This window comes from Platalea leucorodia (assembly GCF_965183815.1).
Source record: "Platalea leucorodia genome assembly, chromosome: 9".
Taxonomy (NCBI): domain Eukaryota; kingdom Metazoa; phylum Chordata; class Aves; order Pelecaniformes; family Threskiornithidae; genus Platalea; species Platalea leucorodia.
Window position 1 is genome coordinate 24,614,619 of NC_138831.1, and position 19,396 is coordinate 24,634,014.

Consider the following 19,396-nt stretch of genomic DNA (forward strand, 5'->3'; position numbering starts at 1 on the left):
TTGAGCTTATGTTCTTCCTATTTTTACATGAACAGGAAGGATATTGGGAGATTCTTGCTCATTTTTTACTTTTAACACTTGTACTTTCTCTTTTTCATTTGTCTGCTGGGGGTCAGTGTTCATCTCTGCAAAGCACAGTTAGTTTTAGATCCGTTCAACTACCAGAGACTGAAATACAGATGAGATATCAAATATTTTTTCAACTAATTATGCTGAGGATAGTTTTGTATGATTCGTATTCAGAGATCTGATTCAGAATGACCTGCAGCGGTAAAACATCTGAAAATTCAATGGACATGTCCGAATGCCAGGTGTTACATTTGGGGTGGAAGCAGACAGTGTTAAATGGTTGCCTTGTTCATTCATGAAGTTCTCACTGTAATTTTCTTAAGGCAGGAAAACTTGCTGTTGATAGAGGCTGGGCAATCAACGTGGGTAAGTACAAATGTAGTGCATTAATGACATTCGAAATAGTGTGTTTAAAATCATATTATTTCCATTTAGCATGTTGTGTATTCTATTTATAATAGCAGAAAGTGACTGGATTGTGTTTAACTAGAATCAACTCTAAAGGAAAAAAAATGGAAAAAGTACTGGATTTGTTTTCTCATCCACTATCACCCATATTGCAGTTTTATAATTAAAATACTTTTCAGAAAGAAAAAAAAGATAACTGGATAAAGATATGATATTGTATATAAAGAAAAGTGCTTGGATTGGAGTAGTGAAAAAAAATTAAGGAAAAATATTTGGAGTAAATGTAAATATGTCAATAAAGTCTTTGTTTTCATTGAATTATAAATTAATTTTCGTAGATCGTATCATCAGCTATTTTATATATTATACCAGATCAAGGGATTGGTTGATATGCTGGAGAGCAGTGCTGTACCAGTTAGTGTCTATTTTTGGCTATGCAGTTTTTCCTGAAAAAGACTTGAATGAACAAATTATGAAGAATATAGTGAGTATAAATCTGCTCTTCTGCTCATAGCAAATAGCAATGCAAAACCAGTAAACTATTGAAGCCATATTTTGCGTCATGTAAGACTTAGCTTGTCGTTTTCATAGAGCTCATCAATTCTGGGACTTTTCCATTATTTCTTACACACATCTTCTCAAAGTGAATATCCAATGTTAAAAATTAAATAGACATTAAAAACAAACCCAAAAGCTGGTTATATTTACTGATATATAAAGTGAGTGTGTTAAGTTACTTGCTTAGATATTTGTAGTGGGTTTCTCAGTAAAAAGTTCTGGTTTATTATATAAAAAAATATGTTTGGGGAGGGGGAGGTCTAAGTACTTTTTTCATGTAAAGAGTGTGTGTGTCTGTGTGTTAAAGAGGAGTTCATAAAGTTTCTTCTGGTCTGAGTGTTTGCAAAAGACAACGGCATGTGCAAATAATAACACCATGGTTCATAGTTTGGTATTTTTTTTTGACCTGGTGTTCAGCATAGAAAAGAACTTTCCACGTGTCCTTTCCACCTGCCCCATAATGTTAATTATGCAACTCCAGCATGCCTGGGGGAGCTGAACTTGCAAAGCAGTATGCTTTGTTATGGAGGCGCCATGTGTTACGTATGTACATTTCTCAGTTCTTAGGGAGGTTGCTAGATGAAAGGGACAATTCCCTTTAATCTGGGCATCTGCAGATCCTTTGCCGTTGGTGGGCCACGTCTAAGCTATGTACAGAAACCCTATGAGATGTTTTGTGTTGCTAGGTAAGGGTTTATCAGTTCGAGGCACTGTATTTGCTAAAGAAAAAAAGTGCCTGACATGTAAGTGATCTCTGTCTCTTTGCAAAGACTATCTATGTTCCTTAGCATCTAGCTTTTCACCTTTTGAACATTTTTACATTTAGGGGGTGGTTTTCATCACTGTTCAAGTGACAAAGGTGGAGGATTTTGTGCATATGCTGATATCACACTGGCTATAAAGGTAAGATGTACTCTTAAGTCAGTATTTTCTACTGTTTGTGCAAATGGGAAAAAATCCACATAAATTCATAAGAACTAATTTACATCTTAATAGGAGAAAATAAAGCCGTCTATAGGTGGGTATGAATAGGAAAATGGTGTGGTACTTGATGCTGCAGAACATAACACATATGCAGTATTGTTATGTGGAAGGCAAGAGTTGCAGGGGTCAGAATTATGAATGTAAATATGAACCACTACAATTGCATTAATAATGTCTTCTTGCAAAAACCCACTCAAAATCAAACCGGATTGACTTTTAATATCCTCAATGATAATTATCCTAGCCTTGCAGTTGAACTTGAAAATTCCACATTAGTTTCAGTGGTTACAATCAAGACGAATGCAGAGACAGAAATCCTCTCTCTGAATCAAGCTGCACTATGCAGTGCTCAGAGTGGTTCAAATTCATGAATAAAAATGTGAATGTCTCCAAAATAATCACTGAATGTGAATGAATACGTTTGGTATTTAGCTGTTGAAAGGCTGAAGCAAGAGCCTTCTGCAATTAGGGCTTATTTTTGTCAAATGTACTATGGTATATTTCTATACTAGAATATTTTTAAAGTACCAGTAATAATCAAACATAAAAAAGCTCTAATGATTGCAGCATACGATATGACATAACATCCTAATTTCTGTACATGGTAATTTGCAGAAAAGTAATCCACAGTGTTCTGTTTTCCCTATCATTAAAATACAGATTGAGAAATTATAGCAGGTGACAGTTTGTACAAAATTTTGGGGTTTTACCATGTCTATATTAAAGATAGTAACTTTTCAAAGTTAAGACTCAAAGAATTAAAAAATAATTTTTTTCTTCACAGACATGGAATAAAAAATGAATTCTGTTACTAGAAGTGGCTTTAATGCATACAGTCCCTACAGCAGCTTTTCCTAAATGATGGATTTTATGCTTATACAGTTGGATGCCATCACAGTGGACTGTTTCTCCCTTCCTGCTGATAAGCCTCTCTTGTGTTGTCGTTTGTGCCTCATGAAGTTATCTCCTCGATGTTTTGGGGCCTGTGCAGCTCTTGCTTCACCCTGTCCCAACCCACAGTTGTTGCTGTTGCTGGCTCCACTCCAGCCTCTGACAGCACCAATGCCATGATCAGCTTTATAATCCCTAGCTGCACCTGTCCTTTTCTGTCTGGCTGGTGTGGGATGCAAAGATGTACCAGCTACACCTGTGTAGGGCCAGTATTACTCCAACAGGGTTTATTACCCTGGGCTCCCTTGTGTTATTCGGTGCCACCGGGCTTACACGTCATTTGCGGAGTCTGCTTTACAAGTTACTGTGGGATGCTGTAGAAAGACACGTCCTCGATCCTACGTTGTGTTGTCTGGTACTTTGTGGGAGAAAGAGGCAATGAGTAGAAATCTCTTTCTTCCCTCTCTCCAACAACTTTCTCTACAAGTGGGCAGATACCTGCACAGACAACTGTGAAATGCATGTCTTATGCATTTCATCTGGTGGAAATGAATAGGATTTTTATTGTATAATCACAAAAATTATCTTTTTATGTGAAATAACTAGAGCTTTTGTAATTAAATATATTAGAATCATTTAGCCATTTATTTGGTGAATTAAATGAATAGCTACGCACTACATTCAAATCAGAACAGTAATATACTGTGCAAGCTTCAAGCCTCCAGTTTAATCTGTCACCTAACTTCATAACTTTTTCCAACTTTTTCCGTGCTTATATATCCAGTTCTTATTTGAAAGAGTACAAGGTGTGTCTAAAGCCACAATTATTGATCTGGATGCTCATCAGGTGAGTAGCTTATCTGTATTCAGTGCTGCGGATGTTTTGCTTGAAATACAAGTGTGTGATAAATACCATTTTTTCTAACAGTAGCATAAACTGTCAACTGACAGAATACAAAATTAATCATAGATGATGGAAACTGTGAACAGTTTTAATTGTTTAATTATTTTATGGTCCAAAACACTGTTAAGCCAGTTTAATAAAATTAAACTGAGTTGTAGCTCCATCATGTGGCTAGATGTAAAAATATTAGAGTTGCATACTGATCTGAGGCATAACAGTCTCCAGAGTAGATCAGTATCAGAGCAAGATCAGAAACAAGAATCTCTTAAAACAGAATTACAGTTAGTTCAGTGTGTGTGATCATTGCAGCAACCTTTGCAGTGGATGAATTTTTGCCCTTCAGTGTTTTAACAGAAAGCCTGGCTTCAGGCTAATAAAGTAAAGAATACATCACTCTTCACCTGGTAAAGTGATTTACTGTGGGTACTGAGAACAAATTTCATCTTTGGTAGGATTTCCAAAATAAATCCTGAAAGGAGGGAAACAGTATTTTTAGAAAAGCAGGTAATGTACCAAAGTTATGTCCTATTTGAAGCTTTCAAGATAATTTTATTATGTGTAAATAAACCATTTTTAAGTAGCTCCGTGGCAGTGAGGAAGCCTAATGGCTGGAAGTTTTCCATCTTCTATCATTTCTCTTATCTGGAAGTTAAGGCATCCTAAAATTACTATGAAATAAGTACATAGATTATGCAATAGAAAGATGTTTTGTGTTCATCATTCTCTTCAGCCACCTCTGTCAGGGCGTGGATTTTTTTTGTGCTTTTTGGGGTGGTTTTTTTTGTTTGTTTGTTTCTTTGTTTTTATTTCTTGGAATGTATTTTGATTTTCGGGTATCATGCTGGTAATCTCAGCCCGCACACTATATATCATCTCTTTGTTTCCTTTCTTTAGGGAATGAGAGATGAGTGAAGTAGTAGCTCAGCAGATCCTTTTTAAATATGCAGATATTCTCATCTTCTAAGTGTTCCAATTCTTGGTGCATTGGCGAGTTTCACCTTTCATAAGAAAATGGTTCACCCAGAGGCTCTCATGTTCCTAGATTTCTGTTTATGAACTATTTATTTGTGGACCAAAGGTGCTGAAGAAATAAGTAGGAGTTGCCATTTTTTAGCATAAAGAAATGCAATTCAGGTCCTTCCCATTCCCTTTTTCACACACATTGAGTAGCTTTAGCCCAGTAATTCTTTTTTTCTTTGTTTGTTTCCAAGAGGGGAGGTTGTAGCAGAAATATAGCTTAACTGTCCAGGGACATAAATTATGTAACTGAATTACTGAAAATGTATCTGTGGAAATGTCTGTTTCTGTAGTTTAAATGAAATTCTGTTGGGAGTAGGGGCTGGGATCCTGTATGGTACACTGATTTCAACAAAATTGTCGTAGTGATTGCTGTAAAAAGATGATTTTTATACTAGTGGAAAAAATTCTGAATGAGAGCCAAAAGAATACTATTTAAATTCAGAAATGGGGGAGGGCAAAATATTGAGAATTTGATTTTACTCTTGAGCATCCGTCTTTACACCCAATACAATCTTTTTGTATGGAATTCCTGGTGTTAAATAATATGTTGAACTGTTGGGTCTTTAGTGTTTGTAACTTTTCTAGGGATTACTTATCTCACCAAGGCTTGAATTATCAGAAGAGCTGTAGTCTGCTTTATTTATTTATTTATTAATCCTTGTATAAGAATATGAGTATCCCTGCAGCAGTTGAAAGTGACTTTTTTTTTTTTCACAATTGGAAGATGAGAAATCTATTTGGTGGTCACAGTTGCTCTTGTGATGCTGCTGAAGAAAATTAGCTTTGAATTTTTGTTCATTTTTCTTGTATGTGCAATGAGATCTGTGATAATTACCTTCACAGAGATATAAGGATGTTGATTTTAATAATACCTACAGTTTTCAGACTGATACTGTCAAAGCCCCCAGAACTCTACACTTCAAAATAACCTTCAAGACTATAAATAAGAGAATGACACAGGAATTTTAAATATTAGATCTTTGTAGTCTTAATTACTTTAGAATTTGCAGATTATTTAATTCTGTGTTAGTATGCTAGGAATAGCTAACTGTTAATTTCTTTCAGGGAAATGGCCATGAAAGGGACTTCATGGATGATCATCGGGTATATATTATGGATGTGTACAATAGATATATTTATCCAGGGGATGGATTTGCTAAACGTAAGTATAATTGAAATTCATATTTCAAAATGCAAAAGACCTACTGTGTTGTTAAATAACTTCTTCATTTACTAATAAGCTTCCTTGCAACGTTAACTAGACTTTTTTTTTTTTTAATTTCACACTGAATATACGATTTTCAATGATCATTATGATCTATCATAATATTGTTAATGCTGTAGTGTTTTCCCTCACGTCTGGAATGAATTTCTGGAATGCAACATGTGAGTATTACACAGACTTTGTTAGCAGTCCAGTTAAAAGCTCATGCCACGCTTAGAACACTGAGTTAAATAATCCTTTTGATTTGAAGATAACTGTTAGAACTTAATCTTCCCCTTACACTAAATTTATAAAAGAATTCACTAAGGATTAGCTAATACTCCGTAAAAAGGTTTCATGTTCTTCTGAAAGTTACAAATTATAACATATTTAGGTGTTGTTTTTCTGGTAGAGCTTGTTTTATCAGCATCTAGAAAACAGGGTGCATCTGAATATGAAACAAGTTGGGAAGCAGAAGGAAGTCATACAAATATTAAGAGCTGGTGCTTGATTGCTGTTGTTGTTCATTTATCCCTACTGTGATGTGCCTATTGTGTCTGGTGACCTGTCACAATTAATTAGTGGGGTTTTGATAATGGTTAAATGGGAATGCAAAAGTCCAGAGTTTATTTGATCTTTGATTGTGTTACACTGTCATTTATGACAGGCTTAATTTGTTAACTGAATTATAGCTTATTGGGGGAGATATTCTTCTGCTGTTGAATTTCTTCAATTATGCTCTCATTCTGAAAAGCCTACTTAATTTGGATTCTTGGCAAGAATTAAGTGCAGTGCATTTTACTTAATTTTTTTAACTAGTAAAGATTTTGAAAATTGCAGTATATGTATTTCAAGGTATTAAACTAAATAATGACCATTTAAAGCACATCATGTCTGTAAGCAGACAAATTGCAAGCAAATGAAGATTATTTTTTTCTAAGAAAAGCACCCCTTTATTCATATATCAAATGGCAATATTTTGAACAGATGGATTAAGACCAAAACAGAGTAAGCCCTTGTTAGCAAATCTGAAATACTGAACTCGCCCCTCTCCTGTGAAGCTGGGAATACGAGCATTCCCTTTCTACAGATGAAGCATGAGGTGCAGAAGGCTGCCACCAAAGGCGTGTTGAATATGTAGTTCCTTGTAGCTTGCATAAGTGTGTCTAAATTAGGAGTTCAGTGGCTAAATCCTTTAAACTCTCTCCTGCTAGGTGACCAGACAAAGGTGAGATCAGGGAGGGCATCTTTTTGAAAGGAAGTGGAGGCTTGAACCTGAGAGTTTGAATCCTTAGGGTAAACTCTAACTGATCACTGTCTCCCTGGACTTCCTACTCATTTTCTCCATGTTTTATTACAGGAGTCTCTTCTATATATTTTTTTTTGCCCCATGCACTTAATTAGGGGAAAAAAAAAAAAAAAAGACCAGCTAACATTGCCTAATGCTTACCTGTAAGCATATTGAGTCCCTAAGGGGAAGTAGTTTGGAATTACACAGAAGCTTAGGAAAAGAAAGGAGAAGATGGATGGGGAAAAGGACTGGTTCACTGAAGGGTGAGCATAAAAAGTTGACAGCTGAAACTCAAAGTTCAGGCCTTAAAAAAGCATTGCTGTTGGTCTGAGTGTCACTTCACAGTTTTTGAAGCTGTAGTAGTACATTCACTAATTAGCAAGATAACTAAATACTGTAATTCTGTGTTTTGTGGTGGAGATGAAGACAAGAGACCTGCAGAGGCATGGAATCTTATTCACAATCGTCTCAACTTCTTAATGGTTTCATCAGAACAATACTTATTTGTTCCACATGCTATTGTGTTTACCTCTTCCTCTAAAGCTCTATCCAGCTATTGGATTCTTTATCCTGAAAAGGCTTTAAGTGCTGTTCAGAAGAGCACAGCTGTGCAGACTTATATCAACACTTATATAACAATAAGAAAAGAACTCAGGAAAAATATCATAAAGAAACAAAAAACTTTGAAACTAATGTTGATGTAATAAAATAAAGGAAAGAAAAAGAATGTTTCACTAATGTTGAACAAGGATGGAAAGCAGAAAAAAAACCCCTACCCAGCAATCATGAGAATAAATAAGTATCATTCTGTGTTGAATGCATTCATGCACACTCGGTGGGTGCTGAATCTACACTTAAGATGTAAGACTCCAAGTCATTTAATTCAAGGCATAGGGTATGGTGAGGTGGAAGTCATACGTTGAATCACTTCTGACATAGATTTGATTAATTCAGATTGAGAGTTACACATAACTCTGTAAAAGCACCCAAAGCTAGACTGCGTAACCTTGGGTTTCTTTCCTCTGCCTTCTCAACCCTCTTCTACTTCTAATAATGCTTTATTAGAAGCATTAGAAATAATTTGATTTAAATTAAGAATAGATATTTGCTCTTCTGGTAGGATTATGGGGTAAGAACATTAAATTGAAAATGCTTGGGGCAAAGCTGAATCTTGTTATACATTCATAAAGCAGTTCACATAAATTCATGATCCCTTGCTGTTAAGTTTTGAGTGTTGTGATAAAAATAAAACATCTTAATAATGTCTCAGTGATACTTATCTTGTGTTTTCCCCCAACTGTTGCCTGTGCAATAGCAATTCAGTGTTTTCTTTCCCTTGTGCTTTATTTAGGCTGCTTTTAAGTTAATAATTTTCTTTATGATTTCTTTGCTGATTGGTAAATGGACGTGTAGTTCATCTGCTTTTCAATAACGTTTTCCACTTGTGTTTCAGAGATATTTTTTCCCCTGCATCTAATTTTCTCTCTTCAATGGAATTTTTTCAAGGTCATTATGCTTACATTTGCTGGGAAAAGAAGTAGTTGAATAATTTTCTTTAATTCAAGGTTCTGTGAAAATGCGATGTATTTACAAAAATTCCAGAAATGTTATCTTTTTCTCTTGCTTACCTAAATCTTGCATTTTCTTTCAAAGCAATGCTTTGTTTATTGAGTAACATCGAAACTTTTTTTTTTAGGTGCCATAAAACGCAGGGTGGAATTAGAGTGGGGTACAGAGGACACAGAATATCTTCAGAAGGTACATACTCACGTGGAAGGAGCATTAAATGAATTAAAACCTGACATCATTGTTTATAATGCTGGGACTGATATTCTGGATGGCGATCCATTGGGAGGACTTGCTATTTCGCCTCAGGTTTGTATAATACTAAAATACCTACAGACTTTCACTCCTCACTAGATACTGAAGGCAGTCCTGAGAATGAGTTGTGGCTGTTTGTTAGCTAAAGGTAAGGTGCGTACTTTACACTAAACCAGAGCATTTTCCTGTTATAGATATGTATAGATACATCTCTGTTGCTCTTTCACCATATGTTTTTTGTTATCTCTTCCTGACTAAATATTTTTGTTCTTCAGGTGCCTGTTCCAGTATCATTTGTCTTCTTTCTAAAATATATTGATCTTGAACATCCAGACAGTAACCAGAGAGGCCTATAATTTCACACTTCACCTGACTCCTATTTTTCCTGTTTGGTTGGTTGTTTTTTTCTTTGTTTCTTTTGCCCTCACATAACCCATTTTGCAATGTATTTCTTTTGTCTCCTGCCCCCAGTATGTATCTGACACTTAATTTTCTCTGTAGCACTCCCAGCTGTTTTAAACTGCTCTTCTGGTATCTTCCAGTTGTAGCAATTTTGTGCAGCCAGTCTGTGAGTTCTTAGCAAATGAACAGATTTTTTCCCTTTCCTCATTCTTTTCTATACAAATATCATTACCCTTTTTCAGTTCAGTTTACCTTCTCTCTCCTCAGTTTGGTACCAGATTTAAATACTGATTTATTCTGTATAGCTTCATAGAAGTCTTCATCTTCCAGATATAACAAGTCTGCTTTTCTCAAAATAAAAAAAATTTACGAATCTCTTATTTCCTCCATTTTTTTAATGATTCCTTCTCTGACATCTCCTTGGTTCCATCTCCCTCCTGTTTTCACATTTGGTTCTCTTTTAGTGTCCACCAGTTCAATATAGGAAGTGCTTTGTTGATTTGTGAGCTCTCTGATTCCCTTCTAATCGAGCCATGACTCGATCCGTTCAGTTTTCATTCTGTTTTGCAGTACCTGAGTTCTCAAATTTTAGTTCTCATTTAAATAGTTCATATTTACGCAGAGCTCTAGTTCCTTGCTGGGTCTTATTGGCTTCCTGATGTATTTCCTCGTTCTTATAGTCTCTGTCACTGAGCAGCCACTTCATTGCTTTCTGACTGCCTGCAAAGTCCTCGATGAACCCAAGGTGGAACGATCTGGGAGCCACTCTGAATCTCCACGTTTTGTTTCCATGGATTTGTAAAAGTCTCTAAGGAGAAAGAAAGAGCTGAGGGGCTTGGACTCTGTTGGTTTTGACCTTGGAGAGGATATGACCTGAGGTGTAAGATCTCATTTTGTGGAGCAGAGGTTTTTGGAAAGCAGGGGCCACCAAGAGGAATGGAAGCTAGTGACAGATGGAGAATACATTTAAGATGTGCCTTCTCAAAATTTTTTCTGCTGTTTGAGAAGGAGCAGTGTTAATGGCCAAGAAAAATGAGTTGCTGTAGCTTGCGAGGTGCTGTGTAGGGAAAGAGACAAAATGTAGGGATGGAGAAAGAAAGGTGAAGTGATTCTTCTGGTCACAAGCAGAGACAAAAGGCAGAGTGCCATTTCTCTGCACAACCAGTGTCTCAGGTGCCTGATGGAGAAAAGGTTTCTGTAGCTCAAGCCTTTGTTTTCTGAATTGAGTGCAGGGCTTCTTGCCTCTCTGATCTTGTTGGCTTAGGTGTGAATGGCATGTTTCACCAAGCTTGAAATCCCAGGCTACTGGAAATGCTGAAACTGAGGGCGTTGAACCTGGATAATTCATCTGTTCAAGGTTCATTAGTCCAGTCTTCAGTTCTACAGTTGTAGATGTCATTCATATTTTAAAATCTTGCTGCAGTGTTTATTCTACTTAAAATTATGCCTCCTCAGAGTGCTATGAGTGATAGTTTCTTGGTGCTTGAGGCTATAGCCAGAAAACTTGCAGTGTAGCAGGTAAGTCCCTCTTATCTTTGTTGGTAAGTGGGAACTGTATCAGGCTGTCATTTTCATTTGGTGTATTTTCTGTCTTCGTAACACGCAAATGCTGGAATAAGCCCATGTGTTTTCCCTTCAGTTCTTCCAGGCTCAGCCACTAGAGATGCTAGAGCAGGGATGGGGCAGTTAGGCTCCTATGAATAGTGACTGCTTCCAGTTCTTGTGTGGTATAATGTTTACTGCATCCAGCGATGATTCCCAAGGGATGTACAGCTCATTCTGTAATTCTGTTACTTCCTTTAAGGATCTGTTCCTAATACAATTCTTCAGTTTCCTTTTGTCTTATTTTTTAGTTATTATTCCTTACTCCCATTGTTCTTTTACAGGGCTGTGTCAAACTATAAAAAAACCATTACTGTTGTATGCTTTTACAGAATATTTTTTTCAGCTACATTTGAATTTTAGTCTTTCCCTTTACCATTTGTTTGTGGTCTAATTTTTTTTAATGGCAGGGTAATATTTCTTGACGTATTTACAGTCTTCCTCTAACCAGTCTGAGTAGTGCATGTTCATTTTGTTGTAACACTTTTGTTGCTGCTTCCTTAATTTTTTGTGTGTGTTTGCATTTTAATTCTTTTCCCCTTCTCCAGCTTTTGCAGTTATTTAAATTTTGAGCTGTCCATTGTAAGCTGTTGTCTATTATGTTGTTAGTGTTTTGTTTTGTTTTGTTTTAGGAGTTGTAATGGATTATTTATGCCTCCTATGTTTCTCTGGAACTCTCTGCTTTTACTTTTCCCACAAAAGTAGATTTTAATTCTGTTCTCACTTATTTCTGAATTCTCTCTTTTCCCCCACATGTACCAGTTTGAAACCTAAGAGACTCGAAGTCTTCTGTTGTATGGGTTCAATGACAGTACAGTACCTCTTGACCAGCAATCTTTGTTAGTTCCATACCCTTCTCTATTAGTAAGAGGTTATTTAGAATTTATTTTCCTTTCTGTGGATTTACGATTACTTACATTCTGCAACTCCCCCTTCAGCCATGGATTCTTTTAGTATTAGCTTTTATTAAAGAAACTGGAGGCTGATAATTCAGCTAGTGATTGTGAACATGTAACATCTGATTTGAATTTTTGGTTCTTATGTAGATTTGTGAAATCTTGATCAAGTTGCTAAACTTTTGTCAGAGGGTGCTATGCAAGTTGAGCACCAACTAAAGCACTTTGAATTAAGACAATCTTTCTTCGTCTCAATTCCTCACCTGTAAAATAGGGTGAACATTTCTGAACTTTGTAGTTAGTTTAGACTTCATGGCCTTTGAGCAGGAATTCTTCTAGGAATTTATACTAAAGACTTTTATCTGTTGTCTCCTCTAAAATCAAGTCAAGGATTTTTGGTTTGTTGTTTTTTCCTTTTTTTTTTTAATGATTATGCATGTAAACCTGCTAATGGGACTTTTAAATGAATTTTTGATTTGTGTTGTAAAATGTAGGGCTTAATCACTTATCAAGCATCCGATACTATAAATCCATGAACCATAGGCTAGTACTAAAATATCATATTTGTGTCACTTTTTTTTTTTTTTTTTTTTTTTGGTAACTGCTGTAAACTTGCAGGGAATTGTGAAGAGAGATGAAGTTGTGTTCAAGGCTGCCAGAAGGCGCAGAATCCCAATCCTGATGGTGACATCTGGAGGCTACCAGAAGAGGACAGCACGGATTATTGCCGATTCCATCCTCAATTTGCACAACCTGGGGCTTATTGACAAGGAGCTAGCAACCAGTGGAGCTGCAAACCCCAAGGTAGAACAGATGATTAGAGACTCTGCTAAAGACCTAACCAACTTGTCACTGCAATGACAAGTTACTAAATTTTAGGAAACGGCTTCCTGGTTTAGGAGCAGGAATCCTCCACATCATTATCAGGCTTAATAGAACATATTTAAAAAAGACTCAACTAGCCTGTAAAATAACACAGTAGAGATAATACGCAGTCACAGAATAACTGTGTCTAACTTCTGAAGCTATCTTGAGCAAAGGCAACAAATCCTTTTAAGCTAATTGAGACATATACTCCAGGGTACTGTCTTTCAGTTTATAATATTACTGTAGAAAGCTTTAATTGCTTCTCTTATTGTTATGGATAGTCTATTATGTTGAAAGAACTATGCAGTTGGTATCCAAAGACTGTCCCAGACCTGTTTCAGATGATGCACTTCGGACTATGGTGGGAGAAATATGGACTAAACCTACTGGCATTTTTTTTTTAGATACTGCATTTTATTTATTGCTTTTTTTATTGAAATATTGTTATAAAACGAGTTCTGTGCAGGCTTCAACTGTCAGTTTAATACTAAAGTTAAGTGCAATACTGTAAAAAACAGTTCAGTTGGTAGGCTTTTAAGCCACAGCCTATTGGAATGAAAGTTCATTAATTTATATTTTATTCTTGTTGTTGATAGTGACTTAAATCCTACTTATAAACACCTTGAGAAATAAAATATGAAATACCTTTGGCTCCATATGCAAGTGAGCCATAAGGGCTCAGCATTAACAGTCTAGTTTTTGCCTCTCTTAAAATGAGGCCTGCATATAAAAGGCAATAGTTACTATGCATTGTAAATCACAGAGTAAAGAAACGACGATAATGAAAACTAATTTTAGAGTTCTGAGAATTCTTGCAGAAAATATTATGTAGAAATATAGGGTATCTTTTATTATTGTCAGCTTGTCATGTATGAGACAGTGAAGAGTAAATTTTGATTTCCGCCCCCCCCGCCAGTGCTGTGCTTTTCACTTGCTCAAAGGGTGATGGTACTTATAGTTGCAGTCATAGTTGGTAACCAAACTGTTCATATTTACAGATAAAAATACAGTGAAATTTCTACATTAAGTTAATGTGCTAACTTTATATGGGAGATTCTAGGAGGGTTTTGGAACAAAATAGTGTATCCAGAAGCAAATTCAGTACACTAACTGTAAAGTTTGGGTTTATTTAAGTTGGTATATTTTGCATTAGGTACTGTTTGTAGCATTGGGTCGTAAACATACTAAACTGTATATTTTGCAAGAGCTTTTTTAACTTCCAAGTATTCACTGATTTGTAGTACAAGTTTCCCATCATGTTTAGGTTTGAGCCTTTCTATGAAGGAACACCACTATTTTGCTTGTAGTAGAATTGGTGTATAAGCTATTTAAGGAATGTTTAATTCTAATTAGAATACTTACCTCACTTAGTGTTAATTTTTAGATTGATGGGGTTTGTTAATTGTAAGAACTTGCACAATTGCTATAAATATCTGCTTTAAAACAGATTTGACATATTGCGCTAATCTTGAGTTGCAACACTGTTATTAAAAAGCACTTTTAAATTTCTTACTAGAAGGACTATCAGAGTACAACTAATGTTGAGATTTATTTTTTCTATACTGTCTGATGTTACTGAAAGATGTTGTTATTGTTTCTTATAATTTTTATAAAATTATAAATCACATTTCTATAAACTAAAACCCTGTCATAGTACCATACAGTCTTTTCCAAAACATTTTCTGTTTGTGTTAACATGTTTCTATTATTTTCCCTTAGTGGAGATTAAAATGATGTTGCACAATGCTGATTGACTTTTCTTTTCACTTCACATATATCTTGGCGGTCAAAAACTTTGAATGGAACAGTTTATTGAAAAGACAAGAAGATGTGTTTTTCATACTTAAAATGTAACTGAAACTGCAGTGAGTCTTAAGTGTGAATAGTACAAGGTTTGTCAACAGTGGATGACTTCTCTGAGAGTTAATGTGTTGACCTCTTAAAGTGAGCTTGGAAGTTTTGTATCCAAATACTTTTTAAGATGTCATCATAAGGGGTTAAAGTCGCTTTCTAATTACAAGTTACATTTCATTACCTATATTGTAAATCCTATTTTAAGTATTTTGTTGTTACAGGTATTAAACTGTAAACCAAGCTTCTGTTAGGGCTGCAATAGTTTGTTAGAGGTCTTCTATAAATCAGTATCTTTTCAGAGAGAACTAAATGTTTGCAGAAGACCCTGGTAGCTTTCAGACTCATCTGTAAAATTTGCGATTGTTAAGCAATGGACATATTGACTGCATTTTCAGTGTTCATTATAAAGTTAGAATTGGTAAATGGATAACTCCTTCATATTTTTCAAAAATTTTAATTTAGTGTAATACTTGTCTTGGTTGTTGAAACCAAAAGATTAATTTCTACACATTAAGAAACTAGTCCAAGATAAATGTGTACTGTTTTTCAAATAGAAGTGGTGAAACTGTTTCTAGGTTGAATTTAGACCACAGATATTATATGATTCATAGTTAATATACTGTTATCGTTAGGCAAAGTTCACTGAAAACTTCATCATGGAAACCTTGCCTTGACCTACCACCATCAAAATTTTTAGCTTTGACAAAAACCTTTGCGGAATGCAAAGACCCAGGTAAGTCTGCTAGGAGAATGCCATGTAGTCACAAATTTTATGGGGGAAAAAGTGTGGAGTTTTGTTGTTTTCGTTTTTTTGTTGTTGTTGTTTGTTTGTTTTAATTGCAGTTGTAACTACAAAATCCTCCTAAAATAGGAAAGAGTGTTTCGGAACTGATGCCCTAACTTACAACCAAAAAACTATCAAAGACCTAGTAGGTCTTGCCTTTCATACGATATTAGTTGTGACTCAAATTACTTAAGAAACGAATAGTGAGGATTGTTCAATAGCTTATAGTTAATGTACAAACATGCATTTCTTGCTAGTCAGCCATGTGTGAAATTTATTTCAAAAATAAACTGAAGAGCTGGTGTTTTCATCTATTTGATTCAACAGTTGGCATGTTGAGCTCCAGTCCCCCTTGCTTCTCTGACAGTTGACAAACAGTATAGAACTCAGCATTAAAAACACTGGGTGTTGTAGTCATAGTCTTACACTGACTAAATATTAGCTTTAGATAGTAACATCAATCTCTTTCACACTGAAGATATGATTTCTTTGTTTGACTTTGTTTTTTTTTTTTTTAACATCCTGCATTGTCAAGTCCCAGACTTGTATCATGAATACAAGGAAGAATTTGAGAAATGCTGTAGTCAGACAGCTGTGATTAAAAAAAAAAAAAAAAATTATGAAAATTAATTGGTAGACAGCTTACTGGGCGGGGGGGGAGGAATAGGTAGTGTTTATGTTCAGTGAGTAATAAATGTCCATGCTCCCAGGTTCCCTACTCCTTGCTGTTCCTCACAGCTTGAGGAACCTAATGACCCTGAGACAGTTCCCTGGTACTTTCTGGTCCTGCTACCAGAGTAAGTTGTTCCAGCAGCGTTTGTGCCTCCTCTTGCACATACAACAAGGCACACAGTTCTTTTCAGTGCTGGCTGCATATGTTTTTTGTGGTCTGTGAAGTGACGCTTAAGAATTTCTGGTACTTTACAAATTGTACTGTACAATTGTGTCCTACATGCAACATAGCCACTTTGGGGAGAATACTCTCTGACAAATCCAGAAGTTATGAACTTAGTAATCTTGGATCTAGACTTTGCTCATACTGTGCTGCCAGGAGCTGAAGGAGCTTGCTGAGTTCAGAAGGCTGCAGGGTCTAGGATCTTGGTGCTGTGTGCTATGCCAGTTTTTGAATAATTGAAAACATTCTTCTTTCAAGAAAACTGCAGTCCCTTGGTGAAGAAGAAAATTCACTTGCTATCTGTGGCCAATAGAAGATGATCTTCCTTATACCGCTGTTGATTCTGAAATGCAGAGCGTATCAGAAGCAATAATAAAGGGCCTAATCCCAAGTGATGCTGTGTCCTGAACTTGCCTTGAATTTAGCATGGGTTGTGTATTCCCCAGCCATTCTAGAGGCAAGCCTGCAAATTGTTAAGTATGTGCAAGCCTTTAGCTTAGACTTTAAACAGGTGTGATTTTTCAGGTTTTTAGTCTTTCCTTGATCCTGATGCTTTTGGTAATCTCTCAGATTTCCCATCCAGTGCTCATTTAATTTTCACTTCTTTATCTTATCATTTATGCAGGCCATTTTGCTACAGCCAGTCACTTCTTACCTCAGGTCAATAGAATTAATTTCTTCTAAAAAGAGATGATGCTTTGGTAAGGTGTATGAAGGACCAGTTCCTATTACTAGGCCTGATTCTCTCCTAGGCTTACCATGGCAGTGAGAACAGGAGGTTTGTTTTGCTCAGTGCCTGACTCAATGCAAGTATAGTACTGACCTGTAGATGATCCTTAGGATATAACTCCTGCCCTACTTCCTACAGCCTTTTGAATGTGCAAGAATGCTACGTGCTGCACATAGCACTGACTTCCTGAAACTAAATTCAGAATATTGTGGTAAGACAAAATGCCGTTTTGATTGAAAAGAATGAATAGGCATAGGAAGTTATGGTGGTGGGGCTCTGGTTCTGACTTACCAGCCTGGTGGAGTTCTGACCTCCCTCCCTACAGCTTTCTTGAGATTAAACTTCTGGTTGGAGATGAATTAAGTACAAAAATTACAAAAAGACTGCCAGTAATGTTAGGCACATCTTGTGTTGCCAGTCCTGCAGTATTATATTTTACCAGAGCAGTGGTGTATGGAGCCACACTTCTATAAATCGCACTTCCACACACAAGTGTGCGGCACACTTCCATAAATCATTTCTTCCTTCAAAAGTAACATTACAGATAATTGCTTAGACTATTTGTTGTCAGATATAAGGCTAGTTATATATTTCACTAATAAGGTCCAAACTCTTGTTTTATTCTACAGTTGAGAGTAGACATCTTTCGAGCTTGACTGGAACTGATTATCTTGATTCTGGAAATGCATGTTTGATTTGTGTTTAAAAAAAAAAAAAAAATGTATTCAGGGCTGACCTAAAATGCATCTTGTGTTTATAGTGTCTTAAATTTAGTCCTTGGTAGAGTTATAACAGGTTGCAATGCTTTGTAAGAGCAAAGAGGTGTCTCCTTTCTTTCACTTTTGACGCCTAAGAAAGATTGTAATTAATCCTCTTAGCCAAAAGCTTGTCATTTGTTCTGTGAGTTTTTTGGTTGTTTTTTTTTTTTTTTTTTGCCCTTGTATTTGCTACAGATACAGAAGAGGGCAAAATAGAGTTAAAGTGTATTTAGGTCTGTAGCAGAGAGGAGACAAAGAAACTGAAAATTCCCAAAACAAAAAGCTGCAGCCTGTGACGTTGGAGCTGCAGCCAGCAAGAGCCTCTTTGCTTTCTGTATTGAAGCAAGTAGAATCTTTCCTCTATATGTAGGTATCAGCATATTTATTTGCTTCTTCCATATATCGTCTGCTAGCTTCTGTCTCTTTTCATTCTTTGCTAATCTTTCCTGTGACAACCATCCACCAAAAGTGTCACTGAGAACATTCTGCTTTTTTGTGCTGGTGACCAGGACTTTCTCTGTGTGGCCACTGTTCTCCAGCTGCAGTACAGCTTCCCACTGACTGATTTTCACTGTATAGAGGCCTCCAGCTACTGAGAAATTCTCAGTGTAAGGGCTTAGTGGAATTTGGGCTTACTTGTTTTGGTCCAAGGTTACATTTGTGTTTGGATCTTGTTTAGTGTATGAGATTTTCAGAAATGGATGTGCCAACACAGGCTCTGCATGTGTACCTGAGGATCTGAGTAAGCAGCAGGTATACACAGCAACTTCTGCTGACAATTGTTTGTGTTTTAAGATAACCAGCTCAATAGGGTCCCAGATCAGAAAGAGATGTTTGATTGCTGCCTGAGTAGAAGTAATTCATAATAGCTTGTTCAAGAAAGGAAACAGAATCAGATTTTGATTCCTTTATGAATCAAAACAAGTTGACAAATATCAGAAGTAGATGGGGTTTTTCTTGTGGGGGATGTCCAAAAACTAGTGTGTCTGATGCTTCTTAATTTCAAGATACTATGATTGTATTGGAGTATTATTCTAAATTAGATGAGTTAGTCTTTGTCAAGACTACATCCTGTGATAATCACAGAAGTGCAGATTAATGGAAAGCAGAGGGGAAAAGGCACAGCTGCAGGTGATGTGATACAACTGCTGTAATAATTTTCAGTTTCATGATAGCACTGTAATGGCATAGTAAAATGCAGCCCTGCTTGTTGCTCTGTGGACATAAGCAAGAGAGTAAAGTTCTGAAGCAGGTAAGTGGTTCTAAAGATTCTAATTCCTATTTATTTACTTTTTCCAGAACAGTTAAAATGTAATTATTTCAACATTGTGAGATTTGAGTGCTCATTTAAGAAAAGAAAAAAGTGTTGATTCATACAGATTCTATAAGAAGAGTTTTAAAAATGGCCCCATAAGCAATGGCCACAGCTCAGCTACAGTCTAATGGCGAGCTTGAGCA

General features: G+C 36.1%; 1 protein-coding gene across 2 annotated transcripts in view; it reads left to right on the forward strand.

Moving 5' to 3' along the window:
• HDAC11 (histone deacetylase 11) overlaps positions 1–14,663 on the forward strand; it is a 33,224-nt gene extending 18,561 nt beyond the window's left edge. The window contains exons 5-10 of one of the 2 annotated variants that reach the window (XM_082321679.1): positions 393–435; positions 1,862–1,938; positions 3,695–3,757; positions 5,900–5,996; positions 9,026–9,204; positions 12,669–14,663. In XM_082321679.1, the coding sequence (XP_082177805.1) occupies positions 393–435; positions 1,862–1,938; positions 3,695–3,757; positions 5,900–5,996; positions 9,026–9,204; positions 12,669–12,911 (702 nt within the window). In that variant the 3' untranslated portion in view covers positions 12,912–14,663. The remainder of the gene's footprint in view (positions 1–392; positions 436–1,861; positions 1,939–3,694; positions 3,758–5,899; positions 5,997–9,025; positions 9,205–12,668) is intronic. The other variant, XM_082321680.1, reaches the window with a different exon arrangement.
• Positions 14,664–19,396: the final 4,733 nt, after the last annotated feature.